Raw genomic sequence first — 19,314 nt, 5'->3', positions numbered from 1 at the left:
ACTGAATGGAGGATAACAATGCCATGGAAGACTTTACTGGGTCCACTGACAAAAGTAAACGGTGGCTACTGAAGGGAAGGGAATGCCCCATACCCTTGGAAATACACTCAAGTGCTTAAGGATAAGGGGCATAAATGTTTGTAATTTACCCTCCACATATAGAAATCCAGGAAGAGAGAGAGAGATAGAGAGAGAGAGAGAGAGAGAGAGAGACTGTGAACAAGCCAATGATAAAGCAAGTAGGGCAAAATGTTAACAATTAGTCAAAGAATATATGGATGTTCTTTTATCATTTTATTTTTATACCATTGAAAACTTTGAAATAATTTCCAAATAAAATTATTTAAAATCATGTTTTTAAATAATATTTAATGACATTGACCTTGCTGGGTAACTCAGTAGGTTAGAGAATCATCCTGATACATCAAAAGTTGTGTGTTTGATTCCCATCAGGGCACATACAAGAGTCGACCAATGACTGTATAAATAAGTGGAAAAATACATCAATATTTCTCTCTCCCTTCCTCTCTCTCTAAATCAATTACTTTTTAAAAAATTTTAATGACATCAAGGTATGTTCAGTTTTAAATTCTCTATGAGGTCAATTTTGTGAAAATTAAAAAGGTATTTTATTTATGTACTTTTAAAAAGCTGAAAGGAAACAAACCAACATATAACCAGGCATGATCTTTGGGTTATGAAGTTATAAGTGTTGTAGTGTTTATAATGTTTCATATCTTCCAAAGTTCTACACTGAGCAAGTATTACTTCAATAATTAGAGAAAAATTAGCTTTCAAAGAGGAAAATAATATTTCAGTAAAGTTTTATGTATAATGTTGCTGACATTAGTAAGAACAAAACCAAAATAAAACCAAACCAAAATCCTGAAATCATTGAAATCTCCAATGATAGGGAAAATTGTTGGAGATGTTGTGTAAATCATGATACTAAAATATTATAAAGTCATACAAATTTATGTTTACCCAATCAATTTATGAGCCAACCTAAGTGCCCCAAAATAAGGGATTGATTAAATTATGGCATAGCTATAAAACAGAAAATGGATAGATTTTCTGACATGGAGCACTCTGCTATCTTCCAAATTGTGAAACTTCTGTCTCTACATATATGTTGAATTAATGTATGCTACTTATTAGGTATTTGGGAGTGGGCAGGGATGGTGGAATTACCAGGGATTTTTATTGTCTCCATTCTTCTTCTTTGTCTTCCCTTTTTAGAGAAAGTGTGAGGGAGGGGGAGAGGAGAGAGAAATGTCAATGTGAGAGACACATCAATTGGTTGCCTGCACTGGCTCAGCCAGGGCCAGGAATTGAGCCTACAACTGAGGTACGTGCCCTTGACCATGACTCTAATCTGTGACCCTTAAGTCTTCAGACCAATGCTCCAACCACTGAACAAAACCAGCAGGGGTTCCATTATTTTTTTTAATGTATTTTCACATATTCTACCATAAATTTAGTAACATAGAATTTTTAAATTTAAAAATGTTACAAAATAATATGTATGCATCATCTCATTGAAGAAAGATTAGAAGGATATTCACAACTAAGGGGGGTTATCTCTGTGTGGGGGTGTTAGAAGTGATTCTTGTTTTCTTTTTCTCTTTTTCAAAAAAATATTTTTTTATTGATTATAGAGAGGAAGAAAGAGAGAGATAGAAACGTCAATGATGAGAGATCATTGGGGGATCAAGCCCACAACCCGGGCATGTGCCCATGACTGAAATCAAACCTGGGACCCTTCAGTCCACAGGCCGACACTCTATCCACTGAGCCAAACCAGCTAGGGCTTGTTTTCTTTTTTCTTGATTAGTATATTATAGTGTTACAAGAATAAGTTATTTTTAAAAAAGCATTGAAATAAAATTTTAAAATAAGATACAAGATATTGGACATGGTAAGTGTGCAAAAATTGTAAAAACAATTTAGTAGGGCTATGTCACAACAAAAGCAGCATCCAATATTATATATGCAATATTATATTATAATAATTCACTCATTGGAAAAAACCTTCAACCTTGTTTTGAAGGCCCTAAAGTGACATAGTAGTTGTGTCTGGGTATTGCATTACTTTAAAATAGGGAGGCTGGGTGGTGGATAGAATATTCTATATAATAAAAGCCTAATATTCTAAGTGTCTGGTCATCTGTTCAACCAATCAAAGCATAATATGCTAATGAAATGCTAAGGCTGCTCAACCACTTGCTATGACATGCACTGAACACCAGGGGGCAGATACCTTGACTGGTAGGTTAGCTTGCTGCTGGGGTCTGGCCGATGGGGATTGGGACTGAGCAAGATGGGCCAGACATGCCCTGGAGCCCTCCCGAGGTCCCTCCCTGGCTGGCCAACCTCTCATGTCCCTCCCTGGCCCCAGTTATGTACCAGTGGGGTCCCTCAGCCTGGCCTGCACTCTCTCAAAATCTGGGACCCCTCAGGGGCTGTTGGAGAGCCAGTTTTAGTAATCCCACAGGCCAGGCTGAGGGACCCCATTTGTGCATGAATTCGTGCACTAGGCCTCTAGTATTTTTATAAGCTTAAGTTTTGGACCACTTTGGTATATTGAGTTGACTTTCATAAAAGAGCTGGATTAAGCTCTTTTATGAGACAATTTTTGACATACCCCGAAGGGTGTTCACCCTGGGCTAATCCTTTAATTTCAATGCTCAGTTAATAGCAGTGAGTAGCACCTTGTCAGGAATGTATACATATTTTCAGGAAGGCAACTGTCAGTCAAAAGAGCAGTCTTTTGCAAGAGGAAGCAAGAGGCATTCACTATTTCCCCGAGAGTGTTATTGTCTGGGAGATGGAAGAGGCCCTTGATTTTTTTTTTAAATATATTTTATTGATTTTTTACAGAGAGGAAGGGAGAGAGCTAGAGAGCTAGAAACGTCGATGAGAGAGAAACATCGACCAGCTGCCTCTTGCACACCCCACACCGGCAGGATGTGCCCGCAACCAGTGTACATGCCCTTGACCGGAATCGAACCTGGGACCTTTCAGTCCACAGACCAACGCTCTACCACTGAACCAAACCGGTTTCAGTGGCCCTTGATTTTTTTAAAAATATGAACACACACACACACACACACACACACACACACACACAATCACACACTTGAAAAGCCCTATCTCCAAAGGATACACAAGAAAATGGTAACAGGAATTTTTTCTAGGGAAGGGGGACTGTGTGACTAGGGAATCGGTTTGGAGGAATGTGTTTTTTTCTCTGTATACCTTTTCATGCTATTTAACTTAAAAAAATTGATGTACCCATAGTAGGTACTCAAAAATAAATATCTATTAATTAAAAACAACTTTTAAAAATTGAGGTTTGTGAACAACCATGAAAACAACTAGAATAAAGTAAAATTTTCTTTTGTATGAGAAGATGCTTGACTTTGGGCCATCCCAAAGTGGCCTGAAAGTGACAAAAACTGAGACTTGCCAACACTTGTCTGTGCCTCCAACATGTCTGTGCTTATATCTTCTCTCCTGTTGCCTTCACTTATAGACAGAAGACTCCTGACCCACAGTTATTGGAGATTACTTCTGTATCTCTACCAGCAGGAATGGATTGGGACTAACCTTTACCCTGGTTCTTCATAGTTATTGTATGCCCAACAGCAGGCAGTTGGCTAGAATTAGAGGGTCTATCACTGCCCACCAGCACTGGGCAGTGAAAACCAGACCTCAAGGGCTGAGTCCACAATATTTACCTCATTAGCATCACACTAACATCATTAAATAACATATTCTGGTGAGGCATAGACAATTGAATTTACATATAGAATCTGTGCAGATTGAGAGTGTGGATTATTCTGGAGTGTTATAACTTTATATTTTCATTACCACAGCCATTCTATGGCTAAAGATCTGCCCAAGCACTCAGCTTCCCTAGAAAGAACCACAGGGGTCAATTCCTCTTTCTTTTTCACTCTACACAATGTCTTCTGGATTTTACTTTAGAAATGTCCTCAAATTCTGCCCACCCATTTTCTCCGCTTGTGTTGGCAATGACATATAATCAGACCCTCACAGCTACTCCCCTGCTACTGCCTCTTCTATTATCTCCTACAGAAGCTTGCTTTCAAGATGACAAGTCTCAAAACTTCATTCCACAAGAAAAACAACTTCTTTTAGCTCCTACCTTTATAGGCCCAAATCCTTTAAACCACAAATACTAGGTTCTTTGTAGTCTCTTTTTCAGCCTTCTTTCCACTTTCCTTTCCTGCTCCCACAGAACCTGATTCTTACCAGAATCATAGCACTCATCAGAGACATTGTAAGTATTTATTAATCGACATCTTCCCTGCCATCTCCTCCAGGATTTGACACATTGTTCCTCTTTTCAGCTCCAACACTTTGCCCAAGTCCCGGCACATAGAAGGCACCCAAGGCCAGGCCCATAAGAGGCACCCAGCTAATGTTTTGGTGAGTGAAGGAAAATAGAACTTTTGGATGATGTGATAAGACCCTCCATGGAGCACCTGAGACTTGAATTTGCACATAAATCTCCAGGGAATCTTGTCAAGATGCAGATTCAGATTCAGTAGGTCTGGGATGGAACCCAAAAGTCTGCATTTCTCTTCGAGCTCCCTGAGAAGGCCAGTGTTGCTGTGTGGGAATCACACTTTCATGTGGGGAGGACCGAAAGAACAGTGGTAATTTTTTAGATTGAGGAGAGTATGGAAACAATTATTCTACAGGAATCTTGAATTTTTGAGTAAATTTTTATCAAAAGAAGAGATCAAAAGAAGTGAAATATTATATAATGATATATAACATTATGTATTATGTAATAATAATATTATACAGGGCGGGGGCAAAAGTAGGTTTAACATAATTAATAAATAATAAAAAAGAACAAGAGTTTATTCTTGTTTTATTATTTAATTACAGTATTATTTTCCCTATGAACAACTGTAAACCCATCCCTGTATTTAAGCTACGGGATGATAGGTTATTTTAGAAAAAGGGTAAAGTAAATGATAAAGGGCAAAAATAAAAGTCATTTTCTCTTAAATTCCCAATGTCAATATTCTAATTCTCAGCTTGGAGTTATATTAGAATCATAGGGGAGGCTTTTTAAAAATATATATATTTTATTGATATTTTACAGAGAGGAAGAGAGAGTTAGAAACATAGATGAGAGAGAATCATCGATCAGCTGCTTCTTGCACACCCCCTACTGGAGATGTGCCTGCAGCCAAGGTACATGCCCTTGACCAGAATCGAACCCGGGACCTCTCAGTCCGCAGGCCTACGCTCTATCCACTGAGCCAAACCGGTTTCGTCATAGGGGAGGCTTTTTAACCAACATGTATTCTCCCTGACCTCTCCTCCACCAATCTGATTTGCTCCCCTAGAAGGATATGAAAACCTCTGCCCACCCTTGACCACCACTGAGAACTACAGACTCGGAGAAGCCTCCTGCTATTGACGGAAGGGGACTGTGTCCTCAGCTGTGCCAGGGAAGGAACAGGCCTCCAGGTCTGTGAGAATTCAGATCCTGGAAATCTGCAAAGGGATTTCAGGCGGGGCTTCCACACATGCCATGGTTCCCTCTGCCTGGAGCCTCTTGTTTGTTTCTGATCCAAGTCCTGCTCATCTTCCAGATCTCCAAAAAGTCACTTTGTCATCCCCTGAACCTCTTCTCGGCACAGAGAAACGACCAAGAAGAAGGATGTGAATAGTGATTTCTCTCTCTTTCCCAATAGACTGTGTTGCAAGGGACTAGTCCACTGTACACACCATCCCCAGGACTAAGCACAGTGCTGCTGTAACAGCTGCTCAGACGAATAAAGAATGTCTCCTCTTTCCATCTCTAATGACATTTCCTCTTTCAATTTGTACAAAATAGGCCGAATATAATTGTGGGGTTTGTTTGGGTTGGGGAACCAGACGAAAACCATCTTTCTCCTCCCCAATGTTAAAATTAAGTAACCTATTGTATTGCCTACAAAACAATATGTATCATATATTTAAGACAGGAAGCATAATAACAAAATAAATATCTCTGATGAAGGCACTCAACAAAAGAACTAGAACATCAGCTGCCATGTGATCACCTGGCTTTCTCCTACCAGATGTAACCATGCTCCTGAATTTGTATTCATTATTCATTTGTTTTTTTTTTAAAAAAAACAATACTTATGTATCTCCCAACAATAACTTATTTGGCATTGCTTATTTTTTTATTTTATTTTATTTTATTGATTTTTTACAGAGAGGAAGGGAGAGAGATAGAGAGCTAGAAACGTCGATGAGAGAGAAACATCGACCAGCTGCCTCTTGCACACCCCCTACCAGGGATGTGCCTGCAACTAACGTACATGCCCCTGACCGGAATAGAACCCAGGACCTTTCAGTCCGCAGACCGACGCTCTACCACTGAGCCAAACCGGTTTCGGCGCATTGCTTGCTTTTGATGTTTCTAAAAATGGTATTATTCCGGTATGATCTTCTTCATCTTGTCTTCTTCTTCTTTTTTTTTTTAAAGCAATATTGTTCTTAAGATTCAACTATGCTCTTGTGTGTAACTGTGGCTCATTCATTTTCATCACAGGATACTACTACATTATATAAATACATCACAATTTATTTTTTACTAGAGGTCCAGTGCACCCTCTCCAATCTGGGACCCCTTGGGGGATGACCAACTGCTGGTTTAGGCCCAATCCCTGTGGGAATTTAAGAGAAAATTACTTTTATTTTTTGCCCCTTTATCATTTATTTTATCCTTTTTCTAAAATAACCTATTATTCCATAGCTTAAATACAGGGATAGGCAAAAGTAGGTTTATAGTTGTTTAGGCTGGATCAGGCCTAAACTGGCAGTTGGACATCCCTCTCACAATCGAGGACTGCTGGCTTCTAACCACTCACCTGCCTACCTGCTTGATTGCCCCTAACCACTCTGCCTGCCAGCCTGATAGCCCCCTAACCACTCTCCTGCTGGCCTGATTGACACCTATCTGCTCCTCTGCCAGCATGATTGTCCCCGACTATCCTCCCCTGCTGGGTTGAGGGGACTGGGGGATTGAGGCTGGGTGAGGCAGAGCTGAGGGGACAGGGGGACTCCAGCTGGATGAGGCATGGCTGAGGGGACTGGGAGGTTGAGGCTGGATGAGGCAGGGCTGAGGGGACTAGGCGCCTCCATCTTGTGGCTGTAGGCACCACCATCTTGTGAGGGCATGGCAGTCAATTAGCATATTCCTTCTTTATTGGCTTTGGGCACCTCCATCTTTGTGAGGGTGTGATGGTCAATTAGCATATTCCCTTTTTATTTGATAGGATTTTATTTATCTATTTATTTATTTAAATATCTTGTGACATTTTTGTCTGTTTGTTTGTTTATTTATTTCCCTCACCTGAGGATATGTTTATTGATTTTAGAGAGAGTGGAAGAGAGAAACATTGATGTGTGAGAGAAACATTAATTGGTTGCCTTCCTGTACTTCCCTGGATGGAGGTTTGAACCTGGGTATATGCCCTGATTGGGAATTGAACTAACAGTGGTGCATGGGATAAGGCTCTAACCCAGTGGTCAGCAAACTGGCTCGAGAGCCACATGTGGCTCTTTGGCCCCTTGAGAGTGGCTCTTCCACAAAATACCACAGCCTAGGTGAATCTGTTTTGAGGAAGTGTCATTAGAAGAAGTTTAAGTTTAAAAAATTTGGCTCTCAAAAGAAATTTCAATCGTTGTACTATATTGACATTTGGCTTTGTTGACTAATGAGTTTGCCGACCGCCGCTCTAACCAACTGAGCCACCCAGTCAGGGCTATCACAATTTATTGATGCATTTCTTGTCAGTGAACATTTGGGCTTTTTTTTTTTTTTTTTCCTCTCCCCTTTTTCTTCTTTTTTCTTCTAATGAACAATGTTGCTAACAGTGCTGCACGCATTTCCAGGAACATCTGTAAATTTATTTTGAGTCTATACCAAAGAGTTGGAATTTCTGGATAGGGGGAGATTCAGGTTTATAAGATAATGTCACAACTATCTTTTGAAGTAACAGTGCCAACTTATATTCCCACCAGCAGTGTATGACTTCCTGGTGATCCATATCCTTGCCAACAGCTTGTACTATTAGGATACAGGAACTGCAATCTCAAACTGCAGCATTTTGTGTGCTAGAAGGCAGCTCTCCTGACTGGATGGACTGTTTCCTCCTGGCCATCTGACAGGAGAGCCTGGTCCTTAGACTCTGCCCAAGAGATGGGCCCCTGGCCTTATATCCTGTTGAATCCTGACTTTGGGACAGAGCACTGAACTGAGAAAACAGACTTTGCTGTGGATGTGCAGTCACCGTAGAAGGCAATCGATCATAGAATGTGAGACCTGGAAACACCCTAAGGCCAAATCCTTCATTCTACATTTAAGGAGACTGAGGCCCAGAAAGGCTCAAGGACTTGACAAGTTCTCAGAGCTAATTAGTGCAAGAAACTGTCTCTAGGGCTCTTGATTTTTACTCCAGTGTTTAAAAATGTTTGTTTTAGTAATCTAAAGTGGCATAACATGTTCTATTAAATTAATAACGACTCTAAATATTCAAATAACTTTCCATTTATTTTTAAAAGGAAAGTTATTTGACTGATACATTTGATAACATTAGCTTCTTTGCTTATGAAGTCAACAGGGTAACACTGAATTTCAATGAGATAAAGGCAAGCTCCACCATTATGGTTTTCAATATGCAAATTTAACAGTGTTAAAAGACACCTATCTCCTGGGGAAAAGAATCCCCAATTTTCTGACTGACCATTTTTGTTTCTGAATCATCTCCCCCCATCCTAACCCTCCTCCCCCCAGGGAAATGCTAGGCACTGCCTTAAGCAGTTTTGTAAGGAAGGCAAACGTCAAATTTAATACGTTTCAATTCATCCTACTCTTAATTAAGCTATGGCAAGAGGCTGGGAACCATGTACTCATTATGGCAAAATAGTCTCAGTAACTTGATGGCTTATAGTCTCATCTCACATGGCTTTACATGTGAATGTAGAAAAACACTGAAAAGGGGCCAGTTCACAGCTGCCATGCACCTAATAATTAAACAGAGCATGATCCTGGGCAAAGGAATCTGTCTCTAGGCATCGAAGGCAGTAAAGTGGGACTAGGGAGGGGGAGAAGGACTGCTTAACAGCAAGGGTGTCTGCGTGAAGGAATGTGGTTCAGAAGCCTGCAGTGGGTATTTTAACTCAGGAACAACCCACCCTCCAATGCAGACGACAGACAGACTCACTTCCCTTCCTCATGTCTACCCCAAGAATTTATTTACCATTTTAAAGTATCTTTTGATTTAACAATGTCTATAGGCTGGCAATAAAAGATTTCTGTGAGCCCATCCCTCTTTTAACATCAGGAAAAAACTCAGGAGCTGTTTGTTGCCGCGGGATGGGAGAGAACACCCAGTAACTTTGTGAGGAATGCTGCGCACACGGTACTGAGGTACTCCTGGTTCAGGTTTTCCTCCTAGCAGTCATTTTAATCAGCACTTCCCCTGTTTAATGAGCTTGTAGTGCCATTACATAATCACCCAGCTCACTAGATTAATGATGAAAAGAGGAACTGATTTTTCCAGTTGCATCATTTGAAGTAAATGTTAACTTTCTTTCTGAGTCCTTAGTTAACCGCATTAGTGTGACAAATATGTCTTTGTCTAGCATAAGTAATTAGAATGTAATCACTTTAACTGCATCTTAATTACCCCAAATGAATTGAAGGGACATTTAATAGCAAAGATTAAATTGCCTTAATGAACGATTTTTGTGACTCCATCAATACTTGAATCGCGTTAGCCACTCCTCTCACGCACTTTACCTGAAGTGAGCACGAGGGGCCACTAGGTGGCGCGCTTCGCTGGTTTATTTATTTGATTCCCCCTCTTCCCCTCCCCCCCCCCCCCCCCCAACTGATCTGTTTTAGAAGACAACAGGAAAAAGAGAAAAGCACATAGTTTGTTGTGTTTCTTTGATAATCTCTCTTTGGGACTATGAGCTCATCACCAGATGTGAAAACGAAAGCAGTGATATCAGCAACTCGATTCTGAGTGCTCTATGGCATATGCAAAGGGAGATGAGAAATACATGGATAACTGGAAACATACAGTATTTGATGCAAATTGTAAGCTGCCCTCTGGATGATTGCCAACATATATTCAGAGTTTTAGTCAATTTGTTATTTTTTAGTGCAGAGTCCTAAAATACGAATAATAGGCAAGCTTTGGCATAGCAAGGCTGGCATTGATGTGAAGCCAAGAAATGTAATTGCTGTGCAAGTGCAGATCAGAAGACCAATGCCTGAAAGTATGGGAGGCTTGGGCGTTTGGGCCTTCCTCCAGGCATGGGTCCCAATGGGCCAGTCCTACCCACAGAACACATCTAATGAGATGGGTCTTGCCCATCAATAATTGTTTAAGTGAACAAATAGACAGGGAGACTTGGGTTCCACATCTAGTTCTGTTATTGCCTTACATTCCCTCTGGCTGATTCTTCAAAAGAGAGCAACAAAAAGTCTCTCTGACAAGTCTTGAGTAAAAAGGAAATAAGTTCCCAAAAGTAACTCTCTTTGGGAGTCCCAGAGAGAAGACACACCCCTTAACTCCAAGGGTGAGTCTTTATTACGCAGAGACTTTACAGATTGGGTGTTTATGACAGAGAATCAGACGTTTCTGCATTTTGGGCCAATTAACCTGGAAGACCTGTACTAGTAATAGAGGCACAAGGAGGAGGTTAAGAGGGTTCTGGGCCATGCATCAGTGATTTTCAGCTGTGCTACCTCAGATAAGTTATTTAATCTCATTGTACAGAGAAACAGGGTGAGGGTGGTAACTAGCACATAAATTAGTGGCCCCCAAATTTTGCTGCACATTGAAATCATCTCAAAACTCTTAAAAATCCCAATGCCCAGATTATACCCTATTGCAATTATAACAGACTATCTAAAGTTATAGCCAGGAATCATTCTTTTAAAGATCACTAATGATTCCAATACTTAGCACAATTTGGGAGCCACTGGCATAGACAGTGAATATTCAATGAGAACATCTATGTGCCTAGCATATATATCTGACAAATAGAAAGTGCACAGCAGACATAAGCTTCTTTCTTATCAATTGCCATGAAAATCTGATGGGTTGTACTTCAGGGTCTGGTTCTGTTCAGCTGTTGTCTTATCAAATTGTCTCACCTAAATGAGAAGAAAATTTCTAGAAGCTAATTTGTTCCAACTTTATGACATTATAACATCTCTTGGGGGAAATATCATGTGATCACTTTATAGCAAGACCCTGTGATAAAACACAAATCTTTGTTCATATCAAAATAATCAGATTGTCTTGTGATTGGTCATCTAACCCAATCTTATCATTTCAGGAGGAAATAAAGCTTCATTCGTATTAGCATGTGTGTGTTAAAAGTAAAAACCTGTACAAATATATTGATAGAAGGCAGGAATTTATGATTGCTCACTAAATTTATTCATATTACAAATAAGTCTTTTTCTTGTAACTGAACGCTTTCCATGTGGAAATAACATAACTTTTCTCCTCCCACATGTGATTATTCATCTTATTCAAATAGATACATAACAAAATAGTATTTAATGAATACTTGTTGAATGCTTTTATCCAGAATTATACAAAATCTACCCTCTAACTACCATGATTTCATTAAGACCCTCTTTCTGTTGCTACCCTATGGGATTTTTTAATTTTACCAAAAGAGTGGAAATTCTACTGTTTTAACAGGGTCTGCAATGAAACTAGTCATTTTCCACCCAATCCAACAGGCTTCTTGGTTAATTTACACATTAAGTTGGTGTTTATTCTGATATGTGTAGTTTAAAAAAACCACTGAGCACTGTTACTTGAAGGGCAAGGCTTCTAACTGGATTCCGAGGAGCAAGACAGCAACAACCTCCCTGCTAATTACCTACCTTCATCGGATTTCAGGATTTTCTTTCCTTCAAGAAAATCAGCATTAAATTTTACCGATATGCTTTGTAAGAACTGTTTCTTTTGAGCACTTTGGGCAGCAGTATCTGTTTGATTAGCTGAACTTACCACAAATGTGGAAATGATGACATCAAAACAGCCCGTGTAACAACCTCTTTAAAGACTTCATAGATTAGAGATGACTATAGATTTTCCCCAGCATGGATCAAAGGGACTGAATTGAACGTTTTAGCCTAATGATCCAACCCCTGTCACACCCATAGGGACTCGAATTCCGATTTTATAAGCAGGTGTGCACTCAGACGCACACAGAAAGCTGCCAGAGAGGGAGGTAAAGATCAACCACCTGATCGACGAGAATAGGTTTGATCTTTACGATTACGTGATTGTGATGGTGTATATTTCTGGCGGGCTCTTAGGATCTCTCACAAACGTCTGAATAATAGCGGTTAGCTTTCCTTTTCTCGCTGTATCCCTTCAAAGACATCCCAGCCACCTTGCAGGGGCAATGAGAAACTGGATCCACCAGGCAGCACGCCAGCAGGGCCCTGTCCAGGGTCCTGACGCTGCACCAAGGCTCCAAGCCGGTGGGCCTGCGGACGCCTTTCCATCCACTCAACAAGGGACCAAACAAAGACCTTCAAGCTCAAGGCCTCCTCCGGCAGCCTCCCAACTTCCATCAGCTGGAAGGGGAAACAACAAAACAAAGGAACCGCTAACCTGCCCTCCAGATCCTACAGCCCTCAGCCCCACCCTCCTTCTTCAGACAGCCAGACTCACCTTCTTTACTCTGACCCTGAGTTTCTCAGATAAAAACATGCCAGCAAAGGTATCATTCCACCAGAAAACCCAAACTCGCGTCTTGTTCGGATAGGTTAGAGTTGGTGTGTGGGGTGGCAATTCTGTGTCATCCCTGGGGTGATAGTAAAGCATTGTTGGGGACCAAGACAGATCCACTAGCTATCCTTTTCTTTCTCCTCCACATTCTCTTCCTCTCAAAATAGGTACCGTTTTTTGAAATCCCTGAAACAGTTCCGTGCAGGTTGAACCAGGGAGGATTGCTGAGCGCCAGGCCGGCCGCCCGCAGGGGGCGCGCTGCTATCGCAGCACAGCCCAGGGAAGGTGAGCCCGAAGGAGAGCGTCCAGCTCCCCGCGGCGCGCCCACGGCTGGGAGCTTGAAGATAAAGTCGCGCCCTGGGTTTTTAGTCACTCTGAGGCTACAACACAGCCTGCGATGGGATGGCACAGTCCGTCCCAATTGCCGACTGCAAAGCAGCGATGGCAGGGCTGGGTCTCTAGTGACCACAGCAACCCTGGGCCAGGCGGGTAGCTCAGCCAACCCCTCTCCCCCCACCCCCAATCACCCTCCCGGTGCTTCCAAGGGGCTCGGGGCTGCACCGCAGGCAGGTCAGCCAGTCACCCTTTGAACAGGCCCAGGTGTTTACTTATCTCAGGTGGCCATCCTCACCTGAGTGGCCACACAATAACTGTCAGGCCTCCTCAAGCCCCCAAAGCAGCCCCCCCCCCCCCCCCCAGTCACACCACATGCGCTCCTTTCTCTCCTCACCGGGATGTTTGTGCTCCCTGGTGGGGACAGTAAGAGGAAACTCTTGTCTCATATCCTCCAGGATTCAGACATGGGCTGCAAGAAAGGCTCACTTAGATTTAGAACCTTCTGCTAACTCTCCCCAAGAGTGAGGCCTTTTGGTTTCCTGCTGTGCTGGTATGTGTGGGGTCTCCGGCCACCGTTAGGCCTAAGGGTGGGGTGGGGGTAATCCCTGTCTGACTACTGGCCCGGTCCCCAGCCACTCAGGGAGGAGGCCCTCCCAGGCCTTCAGAATAGGCACTCCTCACGGGATCCAGCCCAGCCACCTCCCAGCCCTTTGTTTGAGTGGCGGCTTGCTGGGAGCAGCTGCACTGTGCCCCGGAGACCTGGGGCTGGAGGGAACCAATGCACTTGGTGCCTTCTCTTCCCACACTACGACCCAGGCACTCCCCACACCCAGTCCCGGCTTTTCTCCTGGCTCTGGCCCGAGTCTTTGAGGACGGGGAAGTGGGGTTCCCAGAGCCAGCACCGCACTCCTGCTGGGCTCCCGTGGCCCCAGGAAGCATGAGGACAGTTGAAATGTCACCCACCGGGATAAATATTAACAAAAAGCAAATGGACTTGCGCAGGGGCCTGTTATCAATCAACCAGGCCGCAAGGCCACTTACGGCAAACACAGTCCAGGTTGACCCGGGCCAGACTTTCTCATGGCCACCTCCTGGCCTGACAGCCCCCCCCCCCCCCCCATCCACCCCTTACCCCCAGGCCCTTTTCTAAGTCACTCTGGAACAAATTCTGGATAGGAAGGGGGCGCAGTCCGGGTTCCAGGCGATCCAGCCGGCTCCGTGGCATTTGGAGGTTTCCTTGCCTCCAGGTACCAAAGGGTCCGAGGGGCCCAGCACACACCCCTGCCCGAATCCCGTGCCTTCGGGCCTCGCCTCCCAGTCCCGGGTGCTGCGCCAGCTGGCGGGTGTGCTCTGCAGCCTCTTCCTGGGCTGGCGGCTCCCCTAGCGTGGTGGACGCCTTCTGGAATCTTTAATTGGAAACTAATCTCCTCACATCTTAATAGGCGCCCACGTCAGAGGCGGGACGCCCACCCACCCACCCACCCACGCAGCCAAGACCTCCCACCCCCACCTGGGACGAGGGAGGAGCGGTGCGAATCTGGTTGCGCTGCACTTGAATGGGGGCAGCAGCAAGTATTGCATTGAGGGAACATATATTGATTTTTAAAAGGTAGTTAATTTGGTGAGAATTTCCTCCTGTCTCCCTCCCGTCTTCCACCAGCAGATGTAATTTCCTAAGGAGAAGGCACCTCCCCAAACACGTTGCCACGTGTGGAGAGGGCTTGACTCTCACCAACTTGCACCGAGCCTAGGGCACAGGGAGGGGCATAGAGAAACCACTCTCCTGCCACCTCTGGAACTGATGACCGCTGCGGTGTGCCCCGGCCTGGCGTGGGGTAGGAACTAGGCTGACAGGTCTTTGAGTTCAACAGTAAGCACAGCCGCCAGGAGCTTCTGGGAGCCCGGGGAGTGGTGGTGGGGAGGAGGCAGCAAGGTTGCACAGCCGCAGCCAACAAGCCTGGAAACCCGTTTTGAGTCTCATGCAAAGCCCAGTCGGAAACAACGCTAACAGAACGCCTCGTAGTTCTCCGGTGATTTAAAAGTAGATCGTGGCTTTTGCAGCAAAATGGTATTGCTCCCGGTTCCCTCCGCACCAGCCCTTGTCCCAGCCATCCTCACCCCTTTAAGCTAAAGAAAGGGAAATGAAAGGGTCAACGTTCCATGCGGGTCTTAGGATGCCTAGTCCGTTTGGGATTAGGGGTTCAAACGTGTGTCCTACCAGAATCCTCAAACCGCCTCCCCCTCCCCCCCAAAAAAGACTACGTGCCTGGGGCGGAGATGACAGGGCACAGGCTGCTGGTACCGGCAGGGGCCCACTCGATAGCCTCCTCTGTTCCACGAGCCTCAGCCAGCACGCTGCCCGCGCCTCCCCTGTTCGGGTCGCAGTATTCGGGCCTCCCCTAAACAGCACCGGGGCGCTCAGGCATGGAGATCAGAGGGCGCTCACGCAGGGCAGGGCCCAAGACCGGGTGTCCAGGGCTGGGGGCGGTGGGCGGGGGGAGGGGCGATCGTCTCTGAACAGAACCTGAGAGAGCCTGTCCTTCCAGGCGGCAACAGGAGGCAACGAGGGAGGAAGGGTCAAGGAAGTCCCGGAGCAAGCGCCTACACCGGGTGGCGGGCGGGCTCCCTGGGGGCACCCCTCCTTTCCCACCAGCCCTCCACCCCCACCTCCGCCGACCGGTGCGGGTACTGCCCGGGGAAAGGTCTCGGAGCCCGGCTGGAGTCTGGCGCGGGCGTGTGAACGGGCTCTGAGGACCTCAGGCGCCCGCATGGGTGGAGCGGGCCGGGAGAGGGGCAGCCGTTTCCCCGCCCTCCCTGGGACTCCAGCGGCTCCCGGCCCTCAGCCGGCCCGCGGGGGTGGTGGAGGGCGGGAGAGGGCGATGCGGCGGCAGCAGCTCGCGAGGCTGGCGAGGGGAATCGCGGGAGCCTAGAGGGCAGCCACTCAGCCCCTTCCTTCCCGTCTCCCTGCGCCTGCCTTCCCCGCGTGGGGTCTTTGCTGGGAGCGAAGGAGCGGCGGGTCTCTCGGGAGGGGAGGCCGGAGCGCCCGGCCCCGCAGGTGGCTCCGGGCCGCCGGCCGCCGGAGTCGCGGGCTCGGGGCTCGCCGGCACCTGCCTCCCTCCGGCTCCTCATTGGCCCGCGCGCGGTGGGGGAGGGGGCCCCGGCCTCCGGCTTTGATTTTAGTCCGTGAAACTGCTCCGTGCCCTCGGCTTTGAGCGGATTGACTGTCTCCCGTTCTCCAGGGACGAATTAATGGAGAACGATCAGTTAATTAACAAACCCGCATATCGGCTTTTACCTTTCTCTTCGCCGGGACTCGGGCCGTGGCGCCCGCCGGGGCTAAAATTGGGGGGTTGGGGTTGGGGGTGGGGGGATGAACCCAGGAGTCACTCAGCTCAGCCCGGGTCTCATCAAACCGAGTCCGCCCGAGGCTAGCCCTGGCTCTGCTTCCCCTCGCGTCCTCCGCCCTCGGAGGTTGCAGAAGCCGCACCAAATCCTCGGCGCCATCCAGCCCCGTCCTCACCTCGGCCGAAGGAGGCGCGGGGAGCGCGGCACCGGGTCTGTGCAGCGCCGCCGAGACCTTCCGGCTCACCTCCCAAACGCTTCGGGGTCTCGGGTCCGGGAGACCTTGGCTCGCAGACTGGGGGCCATTCCCACACCCCCACCCTTCCCTGCATTGGGATTTAGCCGGAAAAAAAAAATCATGCAAAGGAATAAAATGAAAACGAGGAGTCCTAGGCGAAGCGGTCTCTGGGCGGACCAGGACCCCCGCGCCGTCGGTCCCGCTCTTCCCTCCACAGCCCCCTGCAAGCGCGCGCGAACCCAGACTCCCCGCCACGCACCCGCCGGCTCCCGGCTTTGGAACCTTCTGCCCTAACTCTGCTTGCGGGCCCCTCCCGCCCCAACGGAGTTAGTGCGGGAAGGGGGGTTCCCGTTACCGCATCGAGTTCAGATCAGCCCCAGTGTCCGACCGAGAAGCCACGCACAGACGGGGTCTCCCCAGGTGTGGGTTTTTTTTTCTCCGCCTCAGGCAGTGCGGGTTTCCCGCGCTGTCTCCCCAGCACAGATGCGCCCCGAAGTCAGCTCTCAGAGCCTTCTACAGCCCAACGCACCAAGTCCTGGGGGAGGAGGTCTGCTGCCTGGAGCGCCCCCCCCCCCCGCACTGGCTCTTCCAGGCCCCAGGACCCCACCTGGGGGGGGGGCAAGGAGGAGGGGTGAAGAGGCCCAGTCCTCTCTTCTTCCCACCCTCCTTGGGTTTCTAGGCGCCTCCGTTCCTTCTATCCCCGCTCGCCCCACTCCTTGGCCGGCGCTCGCTCACCTGCTAAGCGGAGCGCGGACATGCGTTGGAACTCCGGCTCCTGCAGCCACTTCCACATCCTCCGGAACGTCTCCCGGCCCGACTTGAGTTTGCTCCACGGTTTGGGGTTGCGCAGCAGGTCCGAGAGGGTCCCCTGGGAGCGGCAGAGCACCCTCTGCGCGAAGATGGCCTGCGGGATGCTGTAGCGCTTGAGCTCGGTGGTGATGCGCTGGGCCACCTCTTTGGTATTGATCTCTTCCATTTGTCCCGAGTTACTTCCACTGCTGACCTGCGCCCCGGTCACCGAGGGGTTGGGCTCCCGAGCCGTGCCCAGGAGCTGCCCGTGGCCCTGGGCGTTGAGGTGGGCGTGCGGGTGGTGCGGTGGGAGGCCGTTGATGGGGACCATGCCGGCCGAGGTGGGCGTGAGGTGCTGCTCCCCGTGGCGGCCCAGCATGGCCGGGTGGTGGGCTTCGAAGCCGTTGGGGGTGAGCATCTTGTCGGCGGGCATGGCGGCGCCGGGGTGAGCGTAGTGGGGGAGCCCTTGCTGGGAGTTGTGGATGCTGCCCAGGCCGGAGCTGGAGAGGGGCGAGAGGCTCTGGCCCATGCCGGCCACGTCCTTGTGGTAGGGGGTGTAGAGGTTATTCATGGAGGCCAGCCCGCGCTCGTCCCGCATGAGCGTGAAGCTGCCGCTCACGTTGCCCGCCAGGCGCTGGTGGTGGTGCGGGTGGTGGTGGTGATGGTGGTGGTGGTGGTGGTGATGGTGGGGGAACTTGTCCGACACGGTGGAGATGGGCGGCAGCGGCTGCAGCGGGGTGAGGGTGGTGTAGGTGGTGGGCATGCTCATACCTGGGGGGGTCTCGCAGGCCATGGTCATGGTGGGGTGCAGGGGGCCGGCCAGGCTGTGCTCGGGCGCGCGGTGGTGGTGGTGGTAGTCGCCGCCGCCGCCGCCGCCGCCGTCCAGCAGGGATGCCATGCCTATGGAGCGCGGGTGCGCGGGGGGCAGGTGGCCGCCGCGGTGCGCCACGGAGCTGCGCGCGTGGGGGCTGCCGCCCAGCAGGTCGGCAGGGGCGGGCACCGGCTCATGGCTCACCCCGTGCAGCTCGCCGATCGCCTCCATGGTCAGCTGCGCGTTCATCGTGATCCGGGCGAGCGGGCGGGCGGCGGACACAACATCGATGAGGCCGGACAGCGGCGGCGGCGGCGGCGGCGGGCGCGCGGAGTCCGGTTTTCACATCGGCTGCCTGCCTGCCGGCCACTGCTGCCTTCCTGGCTTCCTTCCTTCCTTTTCCTCTCGCTGCGGGGCTCTGTCTGCCTCTCTGTGTGTATCGCCTTCCCTCTTGCCCCCGCCTTTTTCCTCTGCGTTCGCTTCCTCTCTCTCTCTTTTTTAATATTAATTTTCAAAAAGGATCTTCGCCGTTGGGTGAGCGCTGTGGCCCCCAGCCCCCTCGCCCCCTGGCCCCCTCTCGGCCCTCTCGCTTAGAATCGTGAGCTCCCCGGCTCCCCTGACGCAGGCCGCGCGCCTTCCGCGGCCGCCGCCTGCCCGCGCCGCTGGCCAGCTCGAGCCATGGCTGGGTCACTGGTGCAGACTCTGTGGCCGCGGTGCCGCCGCCGCCGCCGCCGCCGCCACCGCCGCGGCCCGCCCTCCCGCCCGCCGGGCGCAGCGCGCAGGCGCGGCCCGGCCCCGCCCCCTCGGACCCCGCGCGCGCGGCCCGTGACGTCCCCTTACAAATGCGGGCGGGGGTCCCGCGCCTCCTCCGTGGCGCCGGGTGGCCGGGTTGGCGGCGCGCACGTGGGAAGGCCCAGCATTCAGGGCGACCTGGGCCGCCGCCACAGCCCTGGGAGGAGACCCGCGTCCCTCTCGGCTCCCAG

The 19,314-nt window shown here is 48.8% G+C and overlaps 1 protein-coding gene across 1 annotated transcript in view; it reads right to left on the bottom strand.

Moving 5' to 3' along the window:
* The window catches only part of ONECUT1 (one cut homeobox 1), a 39,461-nt gene extending 20,456 nt beyond the window's left edge, over positions 1-19,005 (bottom strand). Inside the window, exon 1 of the mRNA XM_084894352.1 lies at positions 17,467-19,005. Within this exon, the coding sequence (XP_084750478.1) occupies positions 17,467-18,580 (1,114 nt within the window). The 5' untranslated portion in view covers positions 18,581-19,005. The remainder of the gene's footprint in view (positions 1-17,466) is intronic.
* Positions 19,006-19,314: the final 309 nt, after the last annotated feature.

This window comes from Pipistrellus hanaki (assembly GCF_964339955.1).
Source record: "Pipistrellus hanaki genome assembly, chromosome: 1".
Taxonomy (NCBI): Eukaryota; Metazoa; Chordata; class Mammalia; order Chiroptera; family Vespertilionidae; genus Pipistrellus; species Pipistrellus hanaki.
Note: the sequence above shows the minus strand (reverse complement) of the source record. Positions and strands in the feature narration are given on the sequence as shown.